Source organism: Python bivittatus, unplaced genomic scaffold (genome assembly GCF_059951505.1).
Source record: "Python bivittatus isolate LINGU-HERP-01145 unplaced genomic scaffold, Pbiv_v1 ctg000790_np1212, whole genome shotgun sequence".
In the NCBI taxonomy this organism is placed as follows: Eukaryota; Metazoa; Chordata; class Lepidosauria; order Squamata; family Pythonidae; genus Python; species Python bivittatus.
In genome coordinates, this window is record NW_028277110.1 from 2930817 (window position 1) to 2956022 (window position 25206).

Sequence of the window (25206 nt, forward strand, 5' to 3'; positions counted from 1 at the left end):
TTGCAGTTTATTACCTATTTGAAATTATTATGGATGTGTGCATCTACTCAGACCTATCCCTAGGCATTGTTTAATTGTATTGTTGGGTTGCTTGTTTTAGCACTCCTATTTGTTTACTGAGTTTTGAGCTAATGTTATCGGATGGATTTTTAATTATTATGATTTTGGCAGTTTATTTTATACCACACTTTGGTAAAGGTGCATAATAGATGATGATGATGATGATGATGATGATGATGATGATGATGATGATGATATAATAATAAAGTCTTAGCCAGATTTGATTATCTAACATTTGTACTACTTCTCCCAAAGGACAGAAGTTCTAGCATGTTTCTCTGTCATAGGCTTGGCCTAGTCCCTCCAAAGCTATTTTATTTTGGTCTAAAATAATACCTTGTTATCTAGAAATCATCTAAAGCTTCATGGTTTTTTGATGAGCTTCTGCAGAGAGTGAAAGACAGGCTCTGGAAGAGAACATTGGTGGGAAGTTAATTTGGGCAACTTGCCCTGTTGGATTACACCATTGTGGTTTACATTGTTTACTTCTTCTGTTTTTCTTTTTTCTTTTTTCTTTAATTTTAATTTCTAATTTCTAATAGAAGTGAACATGTGTAGCTCAGGGTTGAACTGTGGAGTCCTTGGGGTTCTTGAGCTTGGTTCTTTTCTTGCAAACGTTTCATTACCCAGCTAGGTAACATCTTCAGTGAGCACTGAAGATGTTACCTAGCTGGGTAACGAAACCTTCGCAAGAAAAGAGACAAGCTCAGAGAACCCCAAGGACTCCATGGTTTTTAATTTCTGTTCCTGCTGTAAGCTGCTCAGAGGTGTTTGGGGTGGAGTAGTGTTGAAATGTCAAGTAATAAATACATATAACTAAATAAATGGTCTTCCAAAATCATTGTCATCACCATCATCATCATCTTCACCACCCTCACCGTCATCTTTTTTAAAAAAACCAAAATAAAAGTAACAATATCACTCTTTGCAATTAAATCTGGCCTATTTATCTCATGTTCATATGTGAGGCAGAAGACAACCTAAGTGGATGGGTGTATTTTTATCATGTCCTGAGCCTGAGAAACTGTTGAGAAAATCAGGAGAGAAACAAACGTAGTCCTTGGAGAAATGTGGGTTTGCACCTAAATTTATTCTGCTTTATTGTTGCTGTGGCAGCAAGTTCTGGAAATCTGGGTGAATTACTTGTTCTGATAATTTGCTGTTAAGTGGAGAGGAAGGGGAAAAATGTTTTCTGAAGACTGCAACAGCTGCAGAGGAGGAACGATACTGTGGTAGAGCAGCTGAAACACTGCTTTTGGTAAATCTGTGAGAATATTGCCCACCAACATTATGTATCACTTAATGATGCTCTACAAGAATGTAGGAAGGTGTCTTCATTTAAGTCAAACTGTTTCTCCATCCCAACTTCTATTAAGTGTGTCAGCTCCAGGGTCTCATGCAGAAGAAGTCTTTCTCATCATTTGCTACCTGGTTCTTTTCATTAGAAATGCTAGTGCTGTGAAAGGAAACTTATTGTACCTTTCTTGATGTAGAAAATGCATGGGGTGGAGTGACTAGGGTTAAATTAGGGCATGTTTGTGTGGATATGAAAATGAAACTGGATTGCTGAACATGATGAGAGGGGTAGCTGATGGAAGTAAAGCAAGTATGAGCATTTCTTTTTCTATTTACATCTACTTAGCACTGCCCAGTTGGATCTCCATGGTGGTTGCAGAAGCCCAACGCATAATCAAACTATCATAAACTACCCTCCTTTTGAATCTCTGTCATTACAAGCAAGATATAACAAGCTAATCCCCAAATAAAACAATCCTAAACAGCCAGAAAGAAGACAAAATTCTCAAAGGCAACCTGACACCATGTCTATGTTGAGCCCATACAGGTGAGATCAAGGAAGTAAGAAACTACACAGGTTTCAGTAAAGAATGTTGAATGCTATTCAGGGGTAAAGACAGAATCCTGGAACCTGCAAGAGGAATTTCCAGCCTCCTTTATAGTAAGTTCATTAAGGTGGAGCCTCTTTGAATCATCTGAAACGCTTCTTCCCAGGTTTCTGTTCACCTAGACTGAGTTTTTATGAGATAAGCTGCCAATGGACTCATCTATTGTCTCTTGATCATTTATGGCTCCTCTCCCTTCAGTGCTGGTGATACCTTATCTCAAACCAACAGATGACCTTGCTCAGTGGCTTCATGTCAATGTTGAATAATATGGGGGAGACCATGCAGTTCCCTTCATTGCAGCACCCACCAGCTTAACTGTTCCTCTGCTGTCAGCATGAACTGGAGTTGCCAACTCAAGAACTGCCATACCGGTAGTCCTCGAGTTATGACCACTTTTTCAGTGACCATTCAAAATTATGATGGTGCTGAATGAGGGGACTTACAACTGGTCTGCGAAGTTGTGGCCATCGCTGTGTTCCTGTGGTCCTGTGATTGTAGTCTGGATGCTGGGCGCTCAGCTCACGATTACGGCATTGCAGTGAGCCGCAGTCACACGAGTCAAAGGGAAAGCAGGCAGAGAAGGTCGGAAGTTGCTCTCATAAGTCGCTCCTGCCACTTTTTCTCCTGAGGAGCCCCATTATCTCTCTGCAGCCTCCACTGGCCCGCCCACTTTCAGAAGTGCCCACCTGTGGCCCCTCTGGCCTGCCTGTGCTCAGAAGCACCTGCCTGCACTTTCAGACTTGCAAGATTGTGTAATGTTACATGGGATGACCTTGGGAAATGAGGAAGAGGCACAGACTGGACAACCATCATGTAAAAGATCTCAGTCCATACATGGAGAGAGGGTGTAGGAAATGTTTCAGAAAGGACCCTCCCTAGTTTTCTGGAGAGTAAAAGGAGAGGAGGGGAGAAATACCTTCAGACCTGCACTATTCTGTTAATGTGACCTTACAATAAAGACGGAGCTAGTATTCATTGGCATGCTTCTTATCTGGACTACCTCTAAGGGCTGATAGATTGATGTCAACATTTAAAGGTAGTCCAGACAAATACCACCAGCCGTGAGTAGTAACACTACCTTTATTGTAAGGTTATAGTGACAGAGTCTTGCAAGTCTGAGAGTACCCCCCCTCCTCGCCTTTACACTCCAAGAAACTAGGGAGGGTCCCTTCTGAGGCTTGCCAGGCCCCCATTCCTTCTGCAGACTCAGATGACTTATCTGACTATTGCCTAATCTGTGGCTCTTCCTCCTGTTTCTTAAGGACATTCTCACAGACCATTACATCGACAGTCCATTCAAGAGTTTGCTCCAAGTGAATATGCCCTTTTGGTTCCAACCTCTGTTGACTATGGCACTCCCATGGGACCTCCATCTTGATTCTTCAGACCCAGTGCTTTGTTCTCTCTCTGTTCCCAGCACTCATGTCCTTCCACCATCCCAGATGCCCAACTTGTAATGGCAGCTGCCATGCTGGTAGTTCATCCTCTGCAGCTACAACAATGAGAAAAACAGGGGTCTTCACTGCTGTCCCTCTTCCACCACTTTTGTTACTGTGCATGATGAACTGTCCAGACTCACATCCACTGTTGCCTTCTGCAACTTGAGACTTTGGAAACTCTACTATCCCTCTCCTTTTCCCTGACGTTCCCCTCCAATCTAATCCATCCACATCCAGTCTTTCCTGATCACAGTACCCTACTTCTCTACACAGACATACACCTCTTAAACCCTTTTACCCCCATTGCAATATTAAAAGGTATTGTCCACACCACTTCCCACTGCAAAAGAAACCCCCACGCCAAGCTTAGTGGTGGCCTGGTATGTTGGGCATCTTGTTAAAAAATCAAAATAAATGAAATAATGAATTGCTCAATACTGAGTAGGGAGTGAGATTAGGAGATGTGATACTGCTTGGTTATTTAGCGTGTTTATGAGTAATGTGTTGAGGACATATGTCCTTTTATATGGAGATGATGCTGTTATTGGCTGAGAACTTGAATAATTTGCAGTGAATTGGATAGATTGTATGGACTGTGGCTCAGAAAATTAGTACATCAAAGATCAGACTAATTGTATGTCATAGGGAAAATTGAGGGAAAAATTGCAAGTTGTACATAAGTGCTGAAATACGAGAGTAAGTAGATTAATGTGTGTACCTTAGTAGAATGCTTACTAATGATGGGGGAATATATGGAGAAATTTTGTGACATGTGATCCTGACAGAAGAGTAGCTGGTAGTACATGGTCTGTTGTGAGGGATGAATGTTGAAATAAGTGAAAATAGCTATGTATAAGAGATTGCTCCTGCCCATTTTGTTCTATGGAAAAGAGAGTTGGATGTGTCAGAAGAAACTTAAAAGTGAATTGAATGCGGTGGGAATGAGGTTACTGAGAACTGTGGGTAGTAAAAGAAGAATAGATGAGGTCAGAAAGGAATGGGTGTGGGTTGAATACAAAAAGGAAGGATCAATTGGGAACGGCGATTTGATCATATAGAGAAAATGAATGAAGATAAAATAAAAAACAAAGTATGAAGGAAGAATGAATGGGTGGAGAGGAACCGGAAGACCAAGAAAATCATGAGTGGTTGGAGCTGATGAGATCTTCAGAAAGAAAGAAGTGAAAAGTTTAACAGATAATAGGCAGTGTGTAAAGTGGTGTCTGATCACGGTGGAAGGAAGGACAGTTTGCAGGGATAGAAAGTTATGGAGAAGTAGGATGAATGGTGTTTAGCTATGTTTCTCACGCCTTTAATTCTTTTATTACTTCTCTCTCATTTTCTCTGCTTTGTGGATGACTGCTTACCTGAAAAGGAATAGGGCAATGGATATAAATGTACAGGTGTAAAGAAATGGGAAAGACTGAACCTGATACTATTACTAGGCCTTACTTATTGATTTATGTTCATTGTTATGTTCATTGTCCTGCTTCTGCAGCCTCCCTATCTTCTCACTCTTCCATATATTCCCAAGGGAAAACATGCGAAGGGGACATCTCCCACAGGGCTTCTGCAGATCAGGAGGTGAAGAAGCTAGAGAGGATGGAAAGAGACATCCTACCTTCTACCAGCTTACAACAACAAGGCTAAAAAATGAAAAAAATATATCCTAAATCTCTTGAGAATGAGGTCAAAAACATATCCACAAGATCCTGCAGATATAGAAAAATGTTTTGGATCTCAATTTCCTCAAAGCCATCTGAATCTTGCTTCCTGCTGAGATTCCCAGTTTCATTTCACCTTCCTCTTGTAGCATCAGCGATGTTTACTTTCTTCTGGTTGATGGGGATAAACACACCAAACTTTTGCAGGACATCTCTAGATGAGGCGAAGCAGTGAGGTCCAAACAATTGCCATATCCTGCCATGGTGATAATTTGCTTTAAGTAATGCCCATGAATTTGCGATATTCTGAGTCAATTCGGCCCGTGAGACTCTATAATTATCTGATGATTGCATGTTTCAAGTTCTGCGCCGGCTCTTAACTGTCTGGCCTTCACAGTGTGTGTCATTCGCTGAGCATTTACGTCCGTGATTAAACGTCTGTGGCTTGTTTGGTGATGACCTGTGGTTTTGAGCAAATAAATCCAACCAAGTGTCTTCTGTGAGGCACTCACACAAAGATCATCCCCAAAGACTTGTGACAAAAAATTGAACAAAGCTTGCCACAAGCGAGGAAGTAGAGAAGCATCAACTGCTTGGCCCCACTTGGCCACAGGAGCACCTAAACCAGTGTTGTCCAAACTTGGCCACTTTAAGATGAGTGGACTTCAACTTCCAGAATTCCCCAGCCAGCATGGCTGGCTGGGGAATTCTGGAAGTTGAAGTCCACTCATCTTAAAGTGGCCAAGTTTGGACAACACTGACCTAAACAATCCACGAATCTTCTGTTTGTTGGTATTATGTGGTACCAGGGAGAGAAATTCACCAGCATTTTTTCCCCCCAGGCCTTATTCAAGAAGTGGGTTTCTATTGAGCCAAAACAACTTACTCCCAGGTTAATGGGTGTTGAATGGAAATCAGATCTAAGCAAGATACATTTTTTGGCTTTTTCTCCCTACTAGTTCTCATTAGTTTGGGTAGAGGAGAATTTGGCTTTGAATTTTTTTTTCCCAAAGAAGAAGAGAATTTGGGTGAAAATCACACATGTATAGTGTGGCACCCCTGCACTAACGGAGTGATGGTGCAAAGATCTTGTTTTCCATAGTACACTTGTCTTTCTCATCTGACTGACTTATCCAAATGGATTTTTCAGCAGTGCTGCTATTATCACTGCTGAAGGGGATTCCTACTGTTTAGAAACGCTGGAAATTTTAATGTTCCCCTGGATATATTGGGAAAAATTTCCACACAATTAGCTTACTCTCACATTTGGGGAAGCGTTTCAAAAGCTCCTTTGAACCTAACTCAGGAACTCAGCTTGACTCAGAAATCCTGGCTTGCTTCTCTTTGATCAAGCCAGAATGCAAAGCTCAGAATAAACTCTGGTTTATGATTCTGTCTGGCCGAATTGGGAAAGAAATCATGGATGGAGAGTTTCTGGTTCTTTAGCTACTCTCCCTAGTAGGAGAAGCCAAGCAGGACATATTAAAGAGCCTAACTCAACATGGAAGTTATGTTAAGTTTGGTTGCTGAGGGATTTTTCCTCCATAACCTCTTGTCCACGTACCATGCAAGACACGATAGAAATGGTCTCTGCATGCATTGCCCGTCCATCTCACGTGGCATGGAGAACACTGAGAAATGCACAGTGATATTGTCAGCCCTGCAGATACACAGGCTTAAGCTATAATGAAGCCCCATTTTGAAAGATCAGGATGACTGAGAACCCTAAACTCCTTTGTTGCATACGCTTTTCAGAGAGGGCAACACCCTCTGTTTGCCCATACTACAGGCAGTACCGCTTCATAACAGGATTTAAAGTGAGAGAGGGGAGAGCGGATTTGGCCGTTGTTGCATTGTTGATACCGATGTTGTGGGCTGCGTATTCAGCCTTTCTGCTGATAGCGTTTAAACCATCGGCATAGAAGGAATTAAGGGACTTTTTTGGCTAACACAAAGTTGAATTGCAGCCACGCCATCCAATCATGCTGGCCTTTCTTGTCAAAAGAGTATTGCAGATAGCCTTATCAGGACTGATTGCAATCAACTTTTTTAAGCTTGAGTACGTGAAGCTACGTGAAGCTGAGCAAAACACATCTTTTCTCCTTGATTTTGTCTTTCACTCCACCTTCTAGTACAGTGTTTCTCAACCTTGGCAGCTTGAAGATGTGTGGACTTCAACTCCCAGAATTCCCCAGCCAGCATGGCTGGCTGGGGAATTCTGGGAGTTGAAGTCCACATATCTTCAAGCTGCCAAGGTTGAGAAACACTGCTCTAGTAACTACCCTGTGATGAATTTTAGATTATAAAATTCTGTACCTTAAAAAGTCTTTAAACACTATGAAGGTACTATATAAATCTAAATGGTAACAATGGTAGTATAACGTTAAATTGTTGGACCATGTTCCCGTGTTATAGAGAAGAAAGTGAGTGTGGGGTAGTAGTTAAGAAAGTGTTTCTCAACATGGGTCAACTCCAGATATGCAAGCTTCAGGTTCAGTGGCCATATCTCCTAGTAATTCTGTATTCAGACTGGACAAGACTGGATTAAATGCAAGATCATTCTTGGCTACAAAAGCTAGGAGAGTAATGTTCTCATCCTGGTTTATTTACCTCCCAAGATTTTTGTCTTGGACAACAATTGGAGGAGAAGTGCATGTATGCTACCATGAGATCCTGGTGGAGTATAAAACTAATGAACAAATTCATAGAAAAATTTAAAAGGTGGGTCCACCCACAACATGGCACCAGGCAGAGTGCCCAGTTCAGAATGCCAGCCGTGCTGTTTTCTGAAACACTCCGTATTTTCCATTTTTCCTTCTGAGCATACACATTTTCTTTGGTCCAGTTCTTTGGATGTTCTGCAATGTAGTTGCCTTTCTTTCTCTGCAAATTCTAACCCCCCCCCCCCCAATGATCTAACTTGGTACTACTTACTTCTTATGATCAGGTGGTGCTGCAGAGGGACCTGTTGTCATATTTTGAATTTGCTATTCATTCTTATGATTAGTAAGCCCTTTCTGCTTTTCATGTTGTGGCCATGGATGTAGTGTAGACTTTGCACGCTTAGATATGCTGTTGCAAGGGAAAACTATCGCCTCTGACTCCAAACCAACCTCGAGTGAATTGTTAATGTGACAAACATCTTATTGAGTAAATCGGGAAAGATTAAGAGTTCAGGGTTTTACTGCCTTGCTAAATATATCTTAAGGTAGTTGGAATGCCAAATTTATTTTTGGTGACTTTTCACTTGTTCTAGCAGATTTGTACTGCAAAATTCCACCTGACTACGAGAGGCAAAGTACTGTGTAGAAGTTTAACTTTTTGCCACCACAAAGGGATCACCTGGAATTTTGCAGTTTACACTTGAGCTTGAGTTTAAATTCAAATTTTCTATGTATTTGTTCATTAGTTTTATACTCCACCAGGATCTCATGGTAGCATATGTACACTTCTCCTCCAATTATTCTCCATGACCAAACACTCTGAGATGCAGAATTGTATTGCACAGAACTGCTCTTGGAAAAGATGAGGTTGTAGCAATGGCTTAGCCTTTTAGCTAATATTAAGAGCTTAAGAGCAAGGTTGGTATACATGTTGGCCCACATGTAAATCTAAATTATTTTGAAAGTGGGAAAGTCAATTAAAGGTCACAGTTTATGTGTAAGGAAGAGTTGGTTGAATGTTACATGAAATATCAGAAGACACGGAAAATTAAACAGAGGCAGAATTCAAATGCAGAATATTTATTTACTTTAAAAAAAAATCAGTTTATACCCACCTTTCCACTTAGTGGTGCTTGAGATGGCTAACGAGCAATTTAAATAAATCATTAAAAACCTAAAGCTGAACACCATCTCAGAACATTTATGAAGACACCAGAGGCCTACCTGATTTAAAAATATTATTTTCTGTTAGTGTAAGGATAGCAAAGTCCAAACCCATGAATAAAATAAGCCCAGTGGGACCACAGAAGTGGTCAAAAACAATTCTCACCTCCAGAAGGAAGGGAATATGGTTGGGAAAATGTGTGGCAATAATCATTTTAAGGGAACTGAGGATTTCTCAATATACTGTCTTCCAAAACTGGGAGGCTAAATTGATTGATTTGATTTATACGTACTTGGAGTACTGTGTCCAGTTCTGGTTGCCACAATTCAAGACGGATGCCAGGAAATTGGAAAAAGCGCAGAGAAGAGCAACAAAGATGGTGAGGGGCTTGGAGGCTAAATCCTATGAAGAATCGGGTATTTTTAGTTTATACAACCAGCTTTGTCTTGTGGTTAAGATACGGGACTAAAACTGGGGAAGCCTAAGTTAGTCCTGCCTTAGACACAAAGCCAGCTGGGTGAATTTAAGCTACTTTCTCTCAGCCCTTGGAAGAAGGCAGTAAAAAACCTGTACAGATTTGTTCATGTGGCCACCAGAAGCCAAGACTGACATGAAGACCCACACCCCTTCCAATGTTTAGCCTAAGGAAGAAAACGCTAAAGGGAGACATGATAGTAGTGTTCCAATACTTGAAGAGCTGTCATAGGGAAGAGGGTAAAGGTGTGGATTTATTCTCCGCTGCACCCAGGGGTAGGTGGATACCAATGATGAAAGCTTTGCAGAGAGAGATCCAAACTCAAAATAAGGAGGAATTTCTTGACTGTGGGAACTGTTGAAGAGGGAAACAGCCTGTCTCCTGGAGTCAGGGATGTTCTATCACTGGAGGTTTTCAAGCAAAAGTTGGTCAGCCATTTGTCTGGGATGATTTGAGGATTTCTACTCTGACCACAGTGGTCCCTTCCAACCCTATGAGACTATAAGCCATCCAGGATTTGTTGGAGTGGGTAGCTATAATAAATCGGAAGGAAGGAAGGAAGGAAGGAAGGAAGGAAGGAAGGAAGGAAGGAAGGAAGGAAGGAAGGAAGGAAGGAAGGAAGGAAGGAAGGAAGGAAGGAAGGAAGGAGATTCTATGAGACCCTGCCTTTCTGTTCACTTGAATTCTCAAGGCAGCTAAAACAACCATCAAAATACAGAATGTACACCTTAAAAAGCAGTACTAAATTACTCCTGTCACTGAAAGGTCCGGTGAAAGGTATGCATCTTGGTTTCTTTTCTAAAGGGAGAGGAAGTGTAACCTGAGTGGATGTATTTTCGGGCTTGAGAATGACCCAGGAGAAGGCCTTCTCTTAGTTGTCTAATAAATAGATCTCCTGCATCATGGCCTTTTTGGAAGGGCTTCTTCTGCTGACTTTAACATCTGGAAAGCTTTATAAGTGGTGATGGCTAGGACTGTAGGACATACTTGGAAGATGTGTCTGCTGTCATAGATCATCCCTGTCTTGGTTCTGTCTCAGCTGGCATTCCTGTTCCCATGGTGCTTAACCAGATGCCCCTGGAAAATGCACAAGCACACCAACAATATCTGGAAAAAACACCTTTCCAGCCACCTCTGTATCATCTAACATTCCTCCTTCTAACAATGGATATTCAATTTAGCTTTCTTGGCTAGGTTCACACATTAGCTTAACGCTAAGTTTGGATTAATAAAACAGAGTTGCCATGTTCACAGAGCATGCTCTAGTCAAGCTAATACATCATAATATGGTGCAATGTGATGTCCAGCTTCACACACTGACAACAAACTACCTAACCCCATTTTAGCCTGGTCTAGCATGTTGGAGTAATCCATATGCATTAGCTCACAGCTTGGTTGCTCTTTTCTCAGCATTGGCATCAACATGTTGGGAGGATATGACTGAAAACCTTTCTGCCTTGATTTTGTAGCAAAGCATGGTGCTTTGTTGGAGGGGGTGCCTGAAACATAGCTGAGAACTCAAATAAAACATCATGCTGAATTCAAGCTGGAGAAAACAATGACACCATCAGCTATTTGGGTCAGGACCCATTAATAGAAGTCTTTGTAGGCCAAAGTCTCTCGGGAGGGATAGTTTAGCAAACTGACTTTTGTTTACAAATGGATGGTGTGAGTAACCCATATACTTGCTTTGTTCCCTGGAACTGCTAAAGCATTTCAGAGCCAGCCAAACATTTGATTGCATCATCACGAGTTCATCCTTATTCCCTTGACGGGCCAAGAATTTACATGCAGAAACGAGATCCGTTTAAAAGCGCTGGAGGACGTACAGTTGCCTTCAAGCCAAGGAAAAACTTCCACCCTCATCATCCGGTTTATTTTTAAAGCTCCCAGCAGTTCCTTTAGTGAAGAGGCTTCTAGTACATGCTGCCATGACATGTCATGGACTGGGACGTCATTGCAGAAATCATGCAAATTTTGCCATTTGCCTCAGCGGTATCAGGTGCACAATGATGTCATAATGCTTGTGAGGACACTGGCACCTGAGTTTGCCGATCCATACCTATGCCTCTCTTGATGCCCTCAGGCTGCGCGGGACACTGGGATTTATTTATTTATTTATTTATTTATTTGTTTGTTTATTTATTTATTTATTTATTTGATTCTTTCCAGTAAAAGGAATTAAATTGGAAGTTAACATGCTGAAAACCAAAGCACCAAGTTTTATTTCCAAGAATGCTTCTGGGCTCCCATATATCCAGAAGTCTTGTTATAAAGAAAAAATGATAGCCTAGATCTTTGTTTGGAGGCACACCCACCTGCCCAAGCTGAGGTGGCCAAGAACATCTGGATAGATAAGAAGCTGGTTGGAAACCAGTTTGCTCCCTGGATCACAGTTCCATTGAACCTGACTTCACCTAGCCTAGCAGTAATTTTGTGAGAGCACCTATAGTTTGATCTTAGCATTTCAAGTGTACTTGCCAACCCAGATTGGGATCCTTGACATATACGGGTCCCTGCAAGGAGACCTCACAGAGTCTGGAACTCTTGAAACAGCTTTGAGAAAGCTATGACCGTTATTGCTAGAGGAGCCTTAATGGAAAAAGAATGCAGAGAACCAAAGTTCAGAAGCAGCCAAGGGGAAACAGCTGCCCCAATCCATGACTTAACATCTGGTCATCTAATAAAGGCATCATGGATGGATTCCCCTCCTGCTTCTTTGTGGAAAAAGGACAGTGCAAGAGATAAACACATTTGATTTTCTGTGCTGGATGTGGGCAGTCTATGGGCTAAGGCTGCGTGAAAGACCACCAGCCCCTTCCTTTCTTTTGCAGCTCTCTGAACCCCCAAGATCATGCTGATGGAACTTAGCAAACCATCAATTTGAAGCAACACAATTTCTCACTTATTTCTTTAAAAATAAACACTGAGATGGCTGTATGAAGCTTCCAATAGATTTCTGGCTGAAAATTCCCACCCCTTTCTATCCTGTAGCCTCCCCTGAGTCATCCTCCACCCCTGTGAATTTTTGTATTTTTAAAATTCAGCCTCCAGTCTACCCTTCTTTACATCGTCAGTTTTGTAGCATTTACTCTGCACCATGTGAAATTGTACGATTTTGTTTTGAGCAGTGGCAAAGGAACATCCATGAGAGTAAGAGGATTTCTTACTGTTTTATAAAAAAGAGGGAAACGGGGGAAAAATGACCCAGATCTACATAGAATTATGCTTGTGTTAATTGATGCATTATAGATGCAACTTTGGAAGCAATTAATCTAAATAGAAATACAGTACACCACATTATGGCATGGAAAACTGTGCCCTGGGGATCTGTGTCTGTGATACAATCTGCTGCCTCTTTGGCGATAGGACCTTTCCTTTCTTGTAGAGTTTTTAAAATAAACTTTGAACCAAGCTCAGCCTGAGCTCCCATGTCATGCTAAACCATGGTGCTGCTTGATTGGCACAGTGTGTGGTGTGAGTCTACTCAACTGGGGTTGAGCAAATCAGAATTTAGGACAATGCATGAAATTTGGTCTAGGGTTGGAGATGCCTTCAAAGAGAGGATGCCTTCCAGTAGAGAACTGTGCTTTATAAAGTAGGTCATGTGGCCTCCACAGGTAAAGGTTTGATGATCTTTTCATGCTAGTACTAAAGTTCTCAGTAGAAGAATGCTCCTTGAGGGAGGGGACTTGGAATAGTTTTTACAGGTGGATGAAAAATCCATGAAAACTAATAAGATTATCCTGGTCTTCCCCCGTAGTCCAGGTTATATAAATCCCTTTAAGGATCACAAAGCAATGGATTATTGCCTGTAATCAAAATGACTTAACACTGAAGCCACAACTGCAACGTAAAAATACTGGCCACCGTATATCAGAATGGATGTTGTAGAGTTAAGAAAGGTACAGAAACCACCTACATTTCCAAGGGATTGAAGACCAATTCTGCTACAAGGAAAGGTTAAGAGTAAGGGTCATGATGGAGGGCATGAAAGTAGTATTTACAGTGGAGAATGTGGACAGAGAGACCTTTTTTCTCCTTATCTCATTCAACTTTAGCATACCTTGAAAAGGATGAATAAAAGCTCATGGAGGAAAAGGTATCAGCAGTTACTCATCACAGTAATGCTGCCTTGCTTATGTTATCGGAAGTTGTATATTTACCAACACCTGTTGCTAGGAAACATGAATGATGGGGTGCAGTTCCCATCCTGTCCTTGCTAGTTGGCTTTCCAGAAGCATCTAGTTTCCCATAATGAAAAACAAGATAATGGACTACTTTGTGCTTTATTCCGATCTTCTTATACTTCCACAGAGTACACTGATCGTTATGTAAATATTGCAACTTGGGTAAGCCAAGTAGTTGCCACTTTTCAGGATCCAGATTTTTCAAAACTTCCTCAAGGCCTGTCATTTCATGGCATGATGAGGTCAGATTTAGATACCTGGAATTGTGGTTGGGCTGGAAGGTCTCCTTCAAGGGGGCTACTTCAAGGAACACATGGGCAATTGAGAGGAAGTTCATCAGTACCCCAAGGAAATTGTGTTTCAAGTCTACACAGGACAGGGGGAAAGGAAGGTGTAAGGAGCAAGGTTTTTGTTGATGGGATAGATGTCTCCCTCCCCATAGATCCGTTTAAGCAGCACGGGGTGATGCATTTGCACTAGAAGAGAAGAATGTCCATTTCTGTGAACAAATAAATGTTAACTTTTGGTCTTTTTCAGATCAGTTTGAAAAGATTCTGTTGTTGCTAAATAGTTTTATTGCAGTCAGTTTTCCCCAATTCCTCCTCCTCTCATTTCTACCAAGTGATTGCATTATCCTAAGGATTCAACTGCTGATCTGCAGATTGTTTTGGTCCAGTGTCCATCTCATGAGCAGTTAGGGCCAGCTTGCTCTATTCGGTGGCCGAGGTACAAGATTTCCGCTGCTTTCTTATGGCACTGAGGACGGGGTGCAGCCTAAATAGCCCAGGCAGAAAGACAGCAGCAGACAGGGCCGAAGTCCTCCTTTAGGCAACTAGCTACACAACATTTCAATGTGACTTTCTGCAGTGTTTGTTTAGTGCTCTCTGGGCTGTGCTCAGCTTCTGTAGCCCAGGAGCAGCTGGTGACACCTGCCAACTTCATGCTGCATTTAACTTTACTATGGCTTTTTAGCTTCCTTTAATTAAAAAAGATCTCCCCATGTGCCATAGCTTCAAGTGTCAAGTTGGTTGCTCCTAGCAGCTTGTGGGTTGGGGGCATGGAACTGGTTTCAAGTTGAAGGCCTCAACTTAAATTTGGAAAACCACGCTGGTAGCTGCAGTCCAAAAAGCGAACGAGAGCAGACTAGGCATGGAATGTTATCCACTAAAATTAAAAGCAAGTTAATAAAACACCCTTGATATGGTTATGGTCCAAATGTTTCATCATGTTTCCCTTGCATCGTGTTATAAGCTGCAACTTGAGGACATCTTCGGGCCAGACTCTGGGAAGCTCAACATTTCAAGGACAGCCTTTGAATTCCAGGTTGTGCATCTTTGCTGAAGACCAACTCTTTGAAACTGGGATAAAGCAGAATCCTCAACCGGTCTTTTAATGATACGTCCACCCCTACCCACTTTTAACCCGAACTAAAAGGGAACATTTTTTTCTATTTTTCCAAATTCCCAAAAGTCTTCTGTCTTTAGGAATGAATCTTCCCTTGGTCTCCCTCATTCTCAGGGTCTTTTTTGCAAGACAATGGAGGGTGTCATTTTTTTTAACCCTTTCTATTCCAAGCTTCTGTATCATCCTACAACCTCTCTGGTTGCCTGTTTTTGTTCTGAAAATATGCCTGGAAGAAGTGTCTTCCTATGGTCTTCTCTTGAGATTTCATATAAAAAGGGGCAGTGGGGACAATGCAGACCAATGGAGATGTGATGATCCAGTAAAAGAGCACATTCACATATACCACTCAGTCACCTTGTTCTTAAGATAAACCCAAGAATGCGCGCACTATGCATGGAAAGTTCAACAACAACAACATTAATCCCCTTTGATTTATTCTGAAATGGAAAGTCCTTTAGAAAATAGGCATTTTTTTTAAAATGCGAAAGGAATGCTGGACGTGGAGGTGTTCTGTTTTGCACTGGGCTGCCTACTCTGTATTTTGGTTTGGGTTTATAAATGCTATTTTCTGTAGGTGGTTAGTGTTATGTGCGAATCTGAATTGGGGGTGGGTTGAACATGTGATTAGGATACTGGCTTATCAGGGTAGATAATGGGCCTTTTGGAATGGAGTTGTCACATCACTGAGGATGATTCCTGCTGGAGTGCTGTGCATTATTTACTTTGTCTGTCTTCCAAGATGTCCCCTACTGTCATGGACTTTCTACCAGTTCTGTGTTGCATCAAACAATTCCCCCACTGGGGGATGATTTTAGGCAATCTCACCAGAGATGTTTCCTTTGTGCCTCTCTCCATAACAACTCTCTCCTGCTAGCACTCACGTGTTGGGTTGGGGAGTGAGCCATCTACATCCAAGGTTCTTGGCCCAGGCATGAAGCATTGCTACAGTCAGTGAACTTGAGTGCCTCACAATTTCAGCACTTCACCCTCCAAGCTTTCTTCCAAGGCTGTCCCCATGGCCAAACTGGCCAGATTAAGTTGGAGACGTCTATGGTAATCTGGTATACAGTCAGACAAGGTGGTATCCCTCTTCTGCACCTTACGTTACAGATTTGGCAATAGTGCATCCATTACTCCATCCCCTCTTGGCAATCCTTATATTTGGAAGCGGCAACATCCGCACTGATCGGATAAGCCATACAGAACGGAAGCCCACAAATGGGAGGCGCATCCATTGGCAATCACATCAAGTCCCAGGGAGTCAACCTCAAAATCAGTTTGTTGGCATCACTGGACAACAGGTAACATCAAACCTTTTGCAGCGGGAGCAGGTGGACCCTCTGTCTTTCGGAAATGATCTCTTTTCTTTCTTCTTGGAATGGATCCTTTGTTCACATGTTTCCACCGATCCACAACATCAAGGACATCATTGGCAAGCTTCCTCCAGGGCATTTCCCTCCCAGAGTTATGCTTGGTAGCACATGGACTTAATTCTTCACATCTCTGGACCTATGCTCCCAGAAAGATGCACGTTATGGAAGCATGTCTTCTCTTTAACCACCCAGACTCTCCTCCAGGTAGAAAGCTTGCTGTTTACCCCATATGGGAATCTGAGACTACGATGGAGAAGGGCTCATTGCTTACCTACAACTGCAGTTCTTGGAATGGTTGTTTGTGAATTTACACACCTCACCTCCTGCTCCTCTTGGTTTCAGGCTACCTCTTTCTTCATTCAGATCTCCTCTGCTGGACCCAGTACAGGGGTGGGGGAGCAAGACTCATCTGAAACGATTCTCTAAGCTGTAGAAAGTTCTGAGTGGGGTTATGTGCTTTCACCTGTATGAATTCACAGGTAACTACTGAAAGAATTGCATGAAGATAAGTAACCAGTACTTACTCATATTCTTGAATTGGGCACTTTGCTTTCATAAATTCCCTTATCTCTTCATTACCACCTGTTGGTTAATTATTTTCAGATTTTCAAATTACTGCAGCCTTCGGTTTAATTAAAATCCAGTTGAGATTCATTTAACGTGCTTGCAAAAGGGCTACGTTGCAAGCTGTCATTTGCAATGGCTGGGTCAGTGTCACATTGCAGGTAAGTAAAAACCTTATGTTGTAGAGAAAAAAAGACTGAGAACATAATCCAGCAAGGTTGTTACGATAGTGACTCAATATTTTCCCCAACCAGGAAAAATACCCTCAAGATTCAGCATCTATGAATGGTTCTCTAGCCAATGCGAAGCAGTTGCATTTCTTATAATGCCCCCGATGCAATGCTGTTGTGAGGCACTTTGGGAAGTTAAGATGGCAGCTAAATCCAGCTTTGTGGTATCTTAAAACTTTTGTCTGTTGCTACAAGCTACTTGTGGCCCAAGGTCACCTAATTGTAAGTGTAATGGGGCAGAAGGGAAGATGATTAAATACACAAGGAGTGATCATATGAACAGCATTTAGCTAATTTTATTTCAATCTAGTGTAAATTGGAATCCCATTAAAACAGTTGCTTTGTTCTGGCCTCATCCACATGGTAAAGCAAGGCCGTGGTAAATCACTCCAAGATGTACTGTGGCCTTTAGTCCAAAAAATGACTGTGAGTCCCTTGTGTAATAGCACAATCCTGTGCATGGGTAAGAAGTAACGAGCTGTAATGTTTTCTATGAAGTGCACATCCAGAATAATAAGGGTGCATCCTAAATGGATGAAACGAACTTGTTTCTGAACAGTTGCTCCTAAAAATCAAGATATCTGTCACATTAACTACATTGCATTATCTTTACAGGTCGTCCTCGTTTAGTGACCACAGTTGGTACCGGCAACTTGCTCATTAGGTGGAATGGTCACTAAGTGAAACCACAACTGTGCTTATGATCTTACTTCAGCTTTCCTTTGCTTTACAGACCTGTGAAGGTCATAAATGCGAGGGTTGGTCATAAAGTTACTTTGCATCACTGTCATAACTGCGAACGGTTGCTAAATGGGGCAGTCTCTAAATGAGGACTACCTGTACTTTTAATTAAACATCTCTAGTACCATTTCAATTAAAAAAAATTGTGTGAGGGTCAAGGAGGTTTAACTCTTCCCACCTGCCCCTTCCTTTCCACAATTTTCCACCTCCTCAATACCAGACTTTAGAAAATGGGGAATCCCTTTATGATAAAAGTTCTTTTGTATTTCAGCAAGAGGATGAAAGGAAGCAAGTTAAGGTGGCTTTGCAAGCTTGAACCCTTCCTTTTCTTGCACTTGAAGGTCCCAATCCAGGTCAGGACCCTAAGTGCTTATTGAAGCCAAGAGAATAAGGGTATTTTTTGCACTCTGTATTGTTAATGCAACATGGAATGGGCCCCTTCATTGTAAAAAAAAATCTTTTGCCAGTAGTCTCAAAGTGCTTCATTTTCTTGTACCACTGTGCTGAAAAATTCTGCATTTCTTTCCTACCTCTCACTTTTGAAGGAGAAGGGAATGGGGATGGGTGAATTGCACCAGGGCTGTGTTGAAACATGGGGATTGTTCCTATAAATCAATATGGTTTATTTGCTTGGGTTAATCACCTTCCGAGAAGTCTGCTTTCCTGGACTCTTCCCTCTCACATAAACAGCTGTTCCCCTCAGATATCCCACCTTAAAAGTTTCTTGGTTTTAAATGATATTTGTTGTCTTTTTGAATTTATGATTGTTTTTTTATTGGGGTAAGTCTTTTTGGGAAGTTTATTACCCCAAAAGATGGGATATGAATGAATGAATGAATGAATGAATGAATGAATGAATGAATGAATGAATATTCCAATGCGTATTCCCCATTGTGTGCCTGCTTACTCTCTTGCAATCTCTTCCTCTCCAATCTCTCTGCTCTCTGAGGGAGGGGGGGGGGAAACCTGGGTCAGGCCGAGGACAATGTGTACTGACTGTAATGATGATCACATGGCTGAGGGACCTTGCGAAGGTCATAAATGCACACCTTGGTCACAAAGTTATTTTTTCAGTACTGTAACTTTGAACGGTCACTGCACGAGGCAGTCGGTAAGTGAAGACTACTTGTATTCGTTCAGTTCTCCAGTTTGTAATAGTTATTGTCTTGGGTTATTAGCAGCACAGCCTCAAGACTACCTGGTAGGACATTCAAACTCCACATCTCTGGCTTGTTCCAGCTTTTCTGTTTTTTCCTCACCACAGCCCATTCATGCCTCTCCTCCCTTTTCCTCCCTTCCTTTGCTTCCCAGGAAGCTGTGAGAATTGCTGAAGATGTCCGAAAGCCTCGATACTGAAGAAAAGCCTCCTGCTCCTCCGTTGAGAATGAACAGCAACAACCGCGATTCTTCGACCCTCAACCACAGCTCCAAACCGCTTCCCATGGCTCCCGAAGAGAAGAACAGGAAAGCTCGTCTGCGTTCCATCTTCCCGGGAGGGGATAAAAGTAATGTATCAGCCCAGCCAAGGACTTCTAGCCTCTTGTTTTCTCGTGGTTGTTTTTCTGCAGGGGGGTCCATGGAGGGCGAAAAGGTCAAGAGAGCAACTGCAACTGGGTGTTTGGGACTGTGCTCCATTTTTACTTGCATTGTTCATATTTCACATGTCAAAAGGGAATGGGGGTTTGTTACTGTGGGTGCAGTGGACATCTTGATTTTTTTGAAACCCCCCCCCCCCAACATGGGCACCTCTAGCTGGACTCAAATGAATTTAAGCATCCCCTATTTATTCTAACTACTTTGAATGTATAACAAATAGCGTTTGATGTATAGCAAACCATTTATAACAAACAGCTTCATCGGTCACATCAAGCCATTGTTTGCTGAACCAAAATTTATGGAATAAGCCACAATTTGTTAGGTTGAGACCCCATATCAGGCCGTGAACTAACACTGACAAACTAGAAGGCAGCATGCTCAGCAAAGTATATAGTAGAGTGAGTTGCTTATGAACCATCAGTTTAGCTGAGCTGTTTGTCAGTTCATCCCAGAATTAAATTTGATTCTATTCTGACTGGCATAGTTATTCTGGACCTGGAAGCCTCATCACCCACTCCCAGCAGTTTTAAGCTGGTGATGGTAGGGATTTACCTGGGCTTCCTGCACATTAAAAGTTTGAGCTAGAATTCACTGAGCTGGGGTTCTTCCTGATTGGTTGGTCTGTGTATCAATCATGTCTTGTCGCTTGAGGAAGGCTATCTTCCTTGGCCCGGGAGATCCCCTTCTTCTCCTTCTCCTTCTCCTTCTCCTTCTCCTTCTCCTTCTCCTTCTCCTTCTCCTTCTCCTTCTCCTTCTCCTTCTCCTTCTCCTTCTCCTTCTCCTTCTCCTATCTGATGAGGCAAAGGGTGTGGCTGGCAGAGCTGAGATGTCATTGGAAAGGATGAGGTTGACTCTTTTTTTCCAACTTAAGCCCTCAAAACGATCTCAAGTGGGGAAAACTGGCCTAATGGGGCTGGGGGGTGGGGAACAGGGGTTGGAAAGATTTTGTAAGATGTTGAGGACTATTTCACACCTTAAGCCATCCAAGCTATGAACAATGAAGACATAAAGCCTGAGTTTTTAGGTTGGGGGTGTGGGGTGCACCTACACTGAAGTTCTAGCATGGCATAGGGGATGGACCCAATAGATAGGCTGCTGCAGTGTATGCCTTGCTCTAGGAAGCGATGCTGTTGGTCCTGATATTCTGACACTCAAATCAGGAATCAAGCTGTGGATGGCACAACCCCCAGTGCGGTTGGAAGAACTTGCCACCATTTACTTGTGAAATATCCAACCATCTTTGTGTGAGATGATCACGCTTCAGAGAAGCTACTGAATGGAAATAGTCCAAAAGATCTGTATATCTCTTGTCTCCATAGGCGTTTGGTTGGACTCACATAGTGCAGCTCACTAGGCTTTGACTTTGCATGATATGAGAACCCAGCTGTATGGTTCAGCAAATGATAGTTAAATAACTATGGCTTAATATGACGTGTGAATCCAATCTATGGCTTGTCAAGTAAAGCATGGCGAAAACGTGCCATGACATAGCAGAGGATGTGAATCAAAATTCTGAGGGTGTATTTGGAAAGTTCCTTAAAAGTGCAACAACTGGAGCATCAGCACTTTTCAGTTACTTATTTTGAGTTCCAGGATGAGGCACATGTCGTATGGAGTATCAGAATAAAATCTCTCTCTCATTCTGTGTAGGCAGTTTAATTGAATGACGTCTTTGTGTTTAAGCAGTCCAATCTTGCTCTGTCTTCACATTATAATTCTCTTCCTCTTAAGTGCAGGATGTGATGTTGGCTAAAAAAGAAAAAAGAAAAGAAATTGCCATTCCTTAGACAGTGAGGTTAAATATAGACTTTCTGATCCATCTTTAATTCTTGTATTAAATGAATTCTTCAATGAAGTCATTACTTATGCGGCCCTATTAAGAAGAGATTTTGTAAATGATGTATGCTGACTTTCCTTGCTGGCATTTCAGCCTTTATGTGACCTTGGCGGATCTATAAAGAGAAACAATAGCCATTTTCTTCTGAGAATTTTTAAAGAAATAAACATTCCTTCACATTTCTTTTCATATGGCCATTTATTCCTTCATATGTATCTCCATAATTCCTTCAGGACCTAATTTCCATCACCATGTTTAAGAGAAAAGGGAGTGTCTAAGCCAAGATTCTCAAGCTCAGCTTGACTCTTAGTGATTTCACCTTCATGTAATTTTCTAGGCAAAGATGTGGTTTCCATAATGGAGAATATGTATAGCTCAGGGCTGAGTTCTTGGGTTCTTGGTGTTCTCTGAGCTTGCTTCTCTTCCTGCAGACATTTCATTGCCAGGCTAGGTAACATCATCAGTGTGGAAGGGAGTGGACTTTGCGGGCTGCTTATATGCTCTCTCTATAAGCCATTCAAGAAAGAAAGCAACAAAAGGTCAAGGAAAAAGGAAAATAAGCCTTAAACATATCCTTTCCCATCACGCCCCAATAGCCAACACTCAGGAGCAGGAACCAGCTCCAGTTAAACAATCAACGAAGAAACAGTATCCCACCCGAAAAGCAATCAAGGAAACAGTGCCCCAGTGGAAGGTGGTAAGACAAATTACCCCATATAAACAGCCAGCAAGTTTCACTACTCTACATACTGATGATGTTACCTAGCTTGGCAATGAAACATCTGCAAGAAGAGAAACAAACTCAGAGAACACCAAGAACCCAAAGATATTGGGTTCTTCTATCTTTTTCTGGGATTTTTTTAAACTTCCCAGTCTACCTTACAACCCAGGGTTTTCCTGATATCTCCCATCCATAGACTAATCAAGTGTGATTATGCTTACTTTTTCAAGATCAGCTGAAGTTGACTAGGCAATGCCACCAGCTGTGACGCACACTTAAAAATACAGGTTATCCTATTACAGGTCATCTTTCTGCTAAACAAGGAATACAGGTGTATTATAAAGCCATAGATAAAATCGAGATATTTCATTGATAGAAATATAGAGGCAGTATCTGGATTTAAAAGAAAAGTCCTGTCATCAGGACTGCATAAAAATCAGTGGTGGGATGTTGGCTCCCTGGACAGAAGTCAGAATCAATAAGCTACATCATGCAAAGTGGAGAAAAAGAATAGGAAGTAGGGGGCAAAGAAATTAAAGGCAGGAGACATGGCAAAGAAAATGAAACCTAATCATTTGCACCAGTATTATTGACTGTGCCTCTCCACATCTTTTTCTTTGGAAGACTCCCTTGTTTCCGCCACGTCCAGATACCACTTCATCAATTGCCTTTTGTTCCTTCAACTTCTCACTTCTTTCTTTTTGAAGATCTCATCAACTCCATCCAATCATGATTTTCTTAGTCTTCCCCTTCCTCTTGACCCATTCACACATCCTTCATACTTCACCCACTTTAGTATTCAATCTGCATTCATTCACCGCTCATTTAGCAGGACTTCAAATGTGTGGACGTGGCTGCCATCTTGACCTTTCTGTGGATGCTCCTGTATAGAAGATGGGGCTTGTAAAAGGGTACAAGGTCTCTTACACAGCCTGGCTCAAGTCACAATGTGTTAAGCCAGGATTTTATATAATCTTTGAAGGTTAAACTGTAGTATCTTGGTTCACACATAATGCCATTGTAGATGGCTTCCATGTCATGGTCACAAGCAAATTATGATAATGTCATGTGTGATCCAGGCTGTTAGGACTTCGAAGAAAACTCGATGAGATGATGGTGTTTTCATTCAGTTAAGGAGCAAAGCAGAACATGGGTTGGAATCTGATAAGTGAATAAAACTCCTTAGGTTGTACAGCCAAGGATCTTTTAGAATCCAATTTTATTTTATTCCTCCTGCCTTTCTATTTCTTGCTTTGAATAAACCAGACAGTAAAATCGATGAACAAATGACTACACAGAAAAATAAATGGCTGTTAACATTTTGCCCCTAGCCAATAAGAAGAAAGAGAAAGAACGTCCTGAAATTTCTCTCCCTTCAGACTTCGAGCACACAATCCATGTTGGGTTTGATGCTGTCACGGGGGAATTCACAGTAAGTCTTCTCTTCATTGTCTGTCTATATTCCCCTGTACCCTTTCCTTTCCAGACATTAGCCTTGTACAGGTATTTCTTGAATTCAGAATGAATGCAAGTACAGAGGTAGAGCTACCCACCTGTACGGTATTCATTAGAACTAGTATGCACAGGGGGTCTATGCTGATTTTACGCCCAATGCACGTTGACTCTTCCTTCCAGTAACAGCTGCACGTGCCTTCATCATGAACCACAAGGGAGGAAAATGTCCAAACCTATTTAGGCATATGGGTCTGAAGATTTTATTGTAACCCAGTACAGGTCTCTTCCCTCCCCCAGAAGAGTTTGTCATAGGCTACGAGTTATGAAAAACTGTAGGAAAAGATCTGAAGATGCTCTGTTGATCCAGCTCATAGGATACACAAGGAGCAAATAGTTACTCTTGTTACAGAACGTCAAACTGTGGCACTCCAGATATCACTGACCTGCACTTCAAATATTGGGTAGGAGGCATGGCTAAATGAAAAGAGAGGCTGGGAGTTGTAGTTTTCATAGAGTTGTAGTGTCATAATGGATACCCCACACATCTCCGTTGCTGAATTGCTTATTGTTTAGGTTTGCCTTCCCCTTTTATTTTTGGGCGTGGAAAATTGTGGTTAAATCTAGGGTTACTTATCTCTGGTTTAGGTAGCCAGCCCTACAGGTGGGGATGTATGTGTATACTTACTAACAGTTTAGATAGCCTTACCTAGTGTGAAGTTTCCAGATGTATGGGGGATGGCAACTTCTAAAATCCCCTGTCAGGAAACCAGACTAGGGAATGCAGGTTTAAGAGTAGCAGTGTTTAACAGCACAGACATCTTTCAGGTCAGTTGTCCACACCTCCTAACATGAACTGCAAACTTCCCACTGGCATATTAGTTACTAGTACAGGTAGTCCTTGCTTAACTACTGTTCGTTTAACAACAGTTCAAAGTTACGATGGCCTCAGAAAAAGTGCTTTACAACCTGTACTTGGACTTATGACCGTTGCAAACTGTTGCACTCCCCACGGTCACGTGATCATGATTTGCAACCATTTTTATGATGGTCATTAAGTGAATCATGGTTGTTAAGCAAATCACATGGTCATTAAGCAAATTCTGGCAAAAAGCGTCCATTGGGGAAGCTGGATTCACTTAATGACCACATGATTCGCTTAATGACTGCAGTGATTCGCTTAATGACTGTCGTAAAAATGGTCGTAAAATCAGGTCCGGTCACGTGGTGACTCGCTTACCTGCCCCACTTAACAACCAATTTTCCAGTCCCCATTGTGGTTGTTAAACGAGGACTACCTGTAAGACTACACTTGTGAACTGCATAATTTTTTGTGACCAATAAATGGTGTAAGGAGGTTCTGAAAACTTAATATCTACTGGTTATCTGGACCTTTGTAATCTAGGTCTGATAGTCTAACTAGTTTAGAGAGAGTCAGCCCATACCATTGGCTGGCCATTGATGGCACATGTACTCAGACCTTATGGCAAATTTGAGAGCACCTATATTGTGCTGCTGATTGATTGATGATTAAGCTGTCAGATGTTCTGATGTTCAAGCTGTGAACAGAGAACCTGAAACATAGAGCTATTAAGTATGAGGCAGAGCCTGGCACCATTTGATGACTTAAAAAAACAAACAAACTACACAGAATCCTGTCCTTCTGATGAAACCAATGACAAAACATTGCCCCATTTCCAATGGCCCCTTGATATATCACTATTTATT

At 41.8% G+C, this 25206-nt stretch overlaps 1 protein-coding gene across 3 annotated transcripts in view; it reads left to right on the forward strand.

Annotated features, from left to right (window-relative positions):
- Positions 1 to 25206, forward strand: part of PAK3 (p21 (RAC1) activated kinase 3) — a 96181-nt gene that overhangs the window by 37678 nt on the left and 33297 nt on the right. For 2 of the 3 annotated variants that reach the window (XM_007424919.3, XM_088129174.1), the window contains exons 2-3: positions 19184 to 19377; positions 23358 to 23458. In XM_007424919.3, the coding sequence (XP_007424981.1) occupies positions 19206 to 19377; positions 23358 to 23458 (273 nt within the window). In that variant the 5' untranslated portion in view covers positions 19184 to 19205. The remainder of the gene's footprint in view (positions 1 to 19183; positions 19378 to 23357; positions 23459 to 25206) is intronic. The other variant, XM_025164574.2, reaches the window with a different exon arrangement.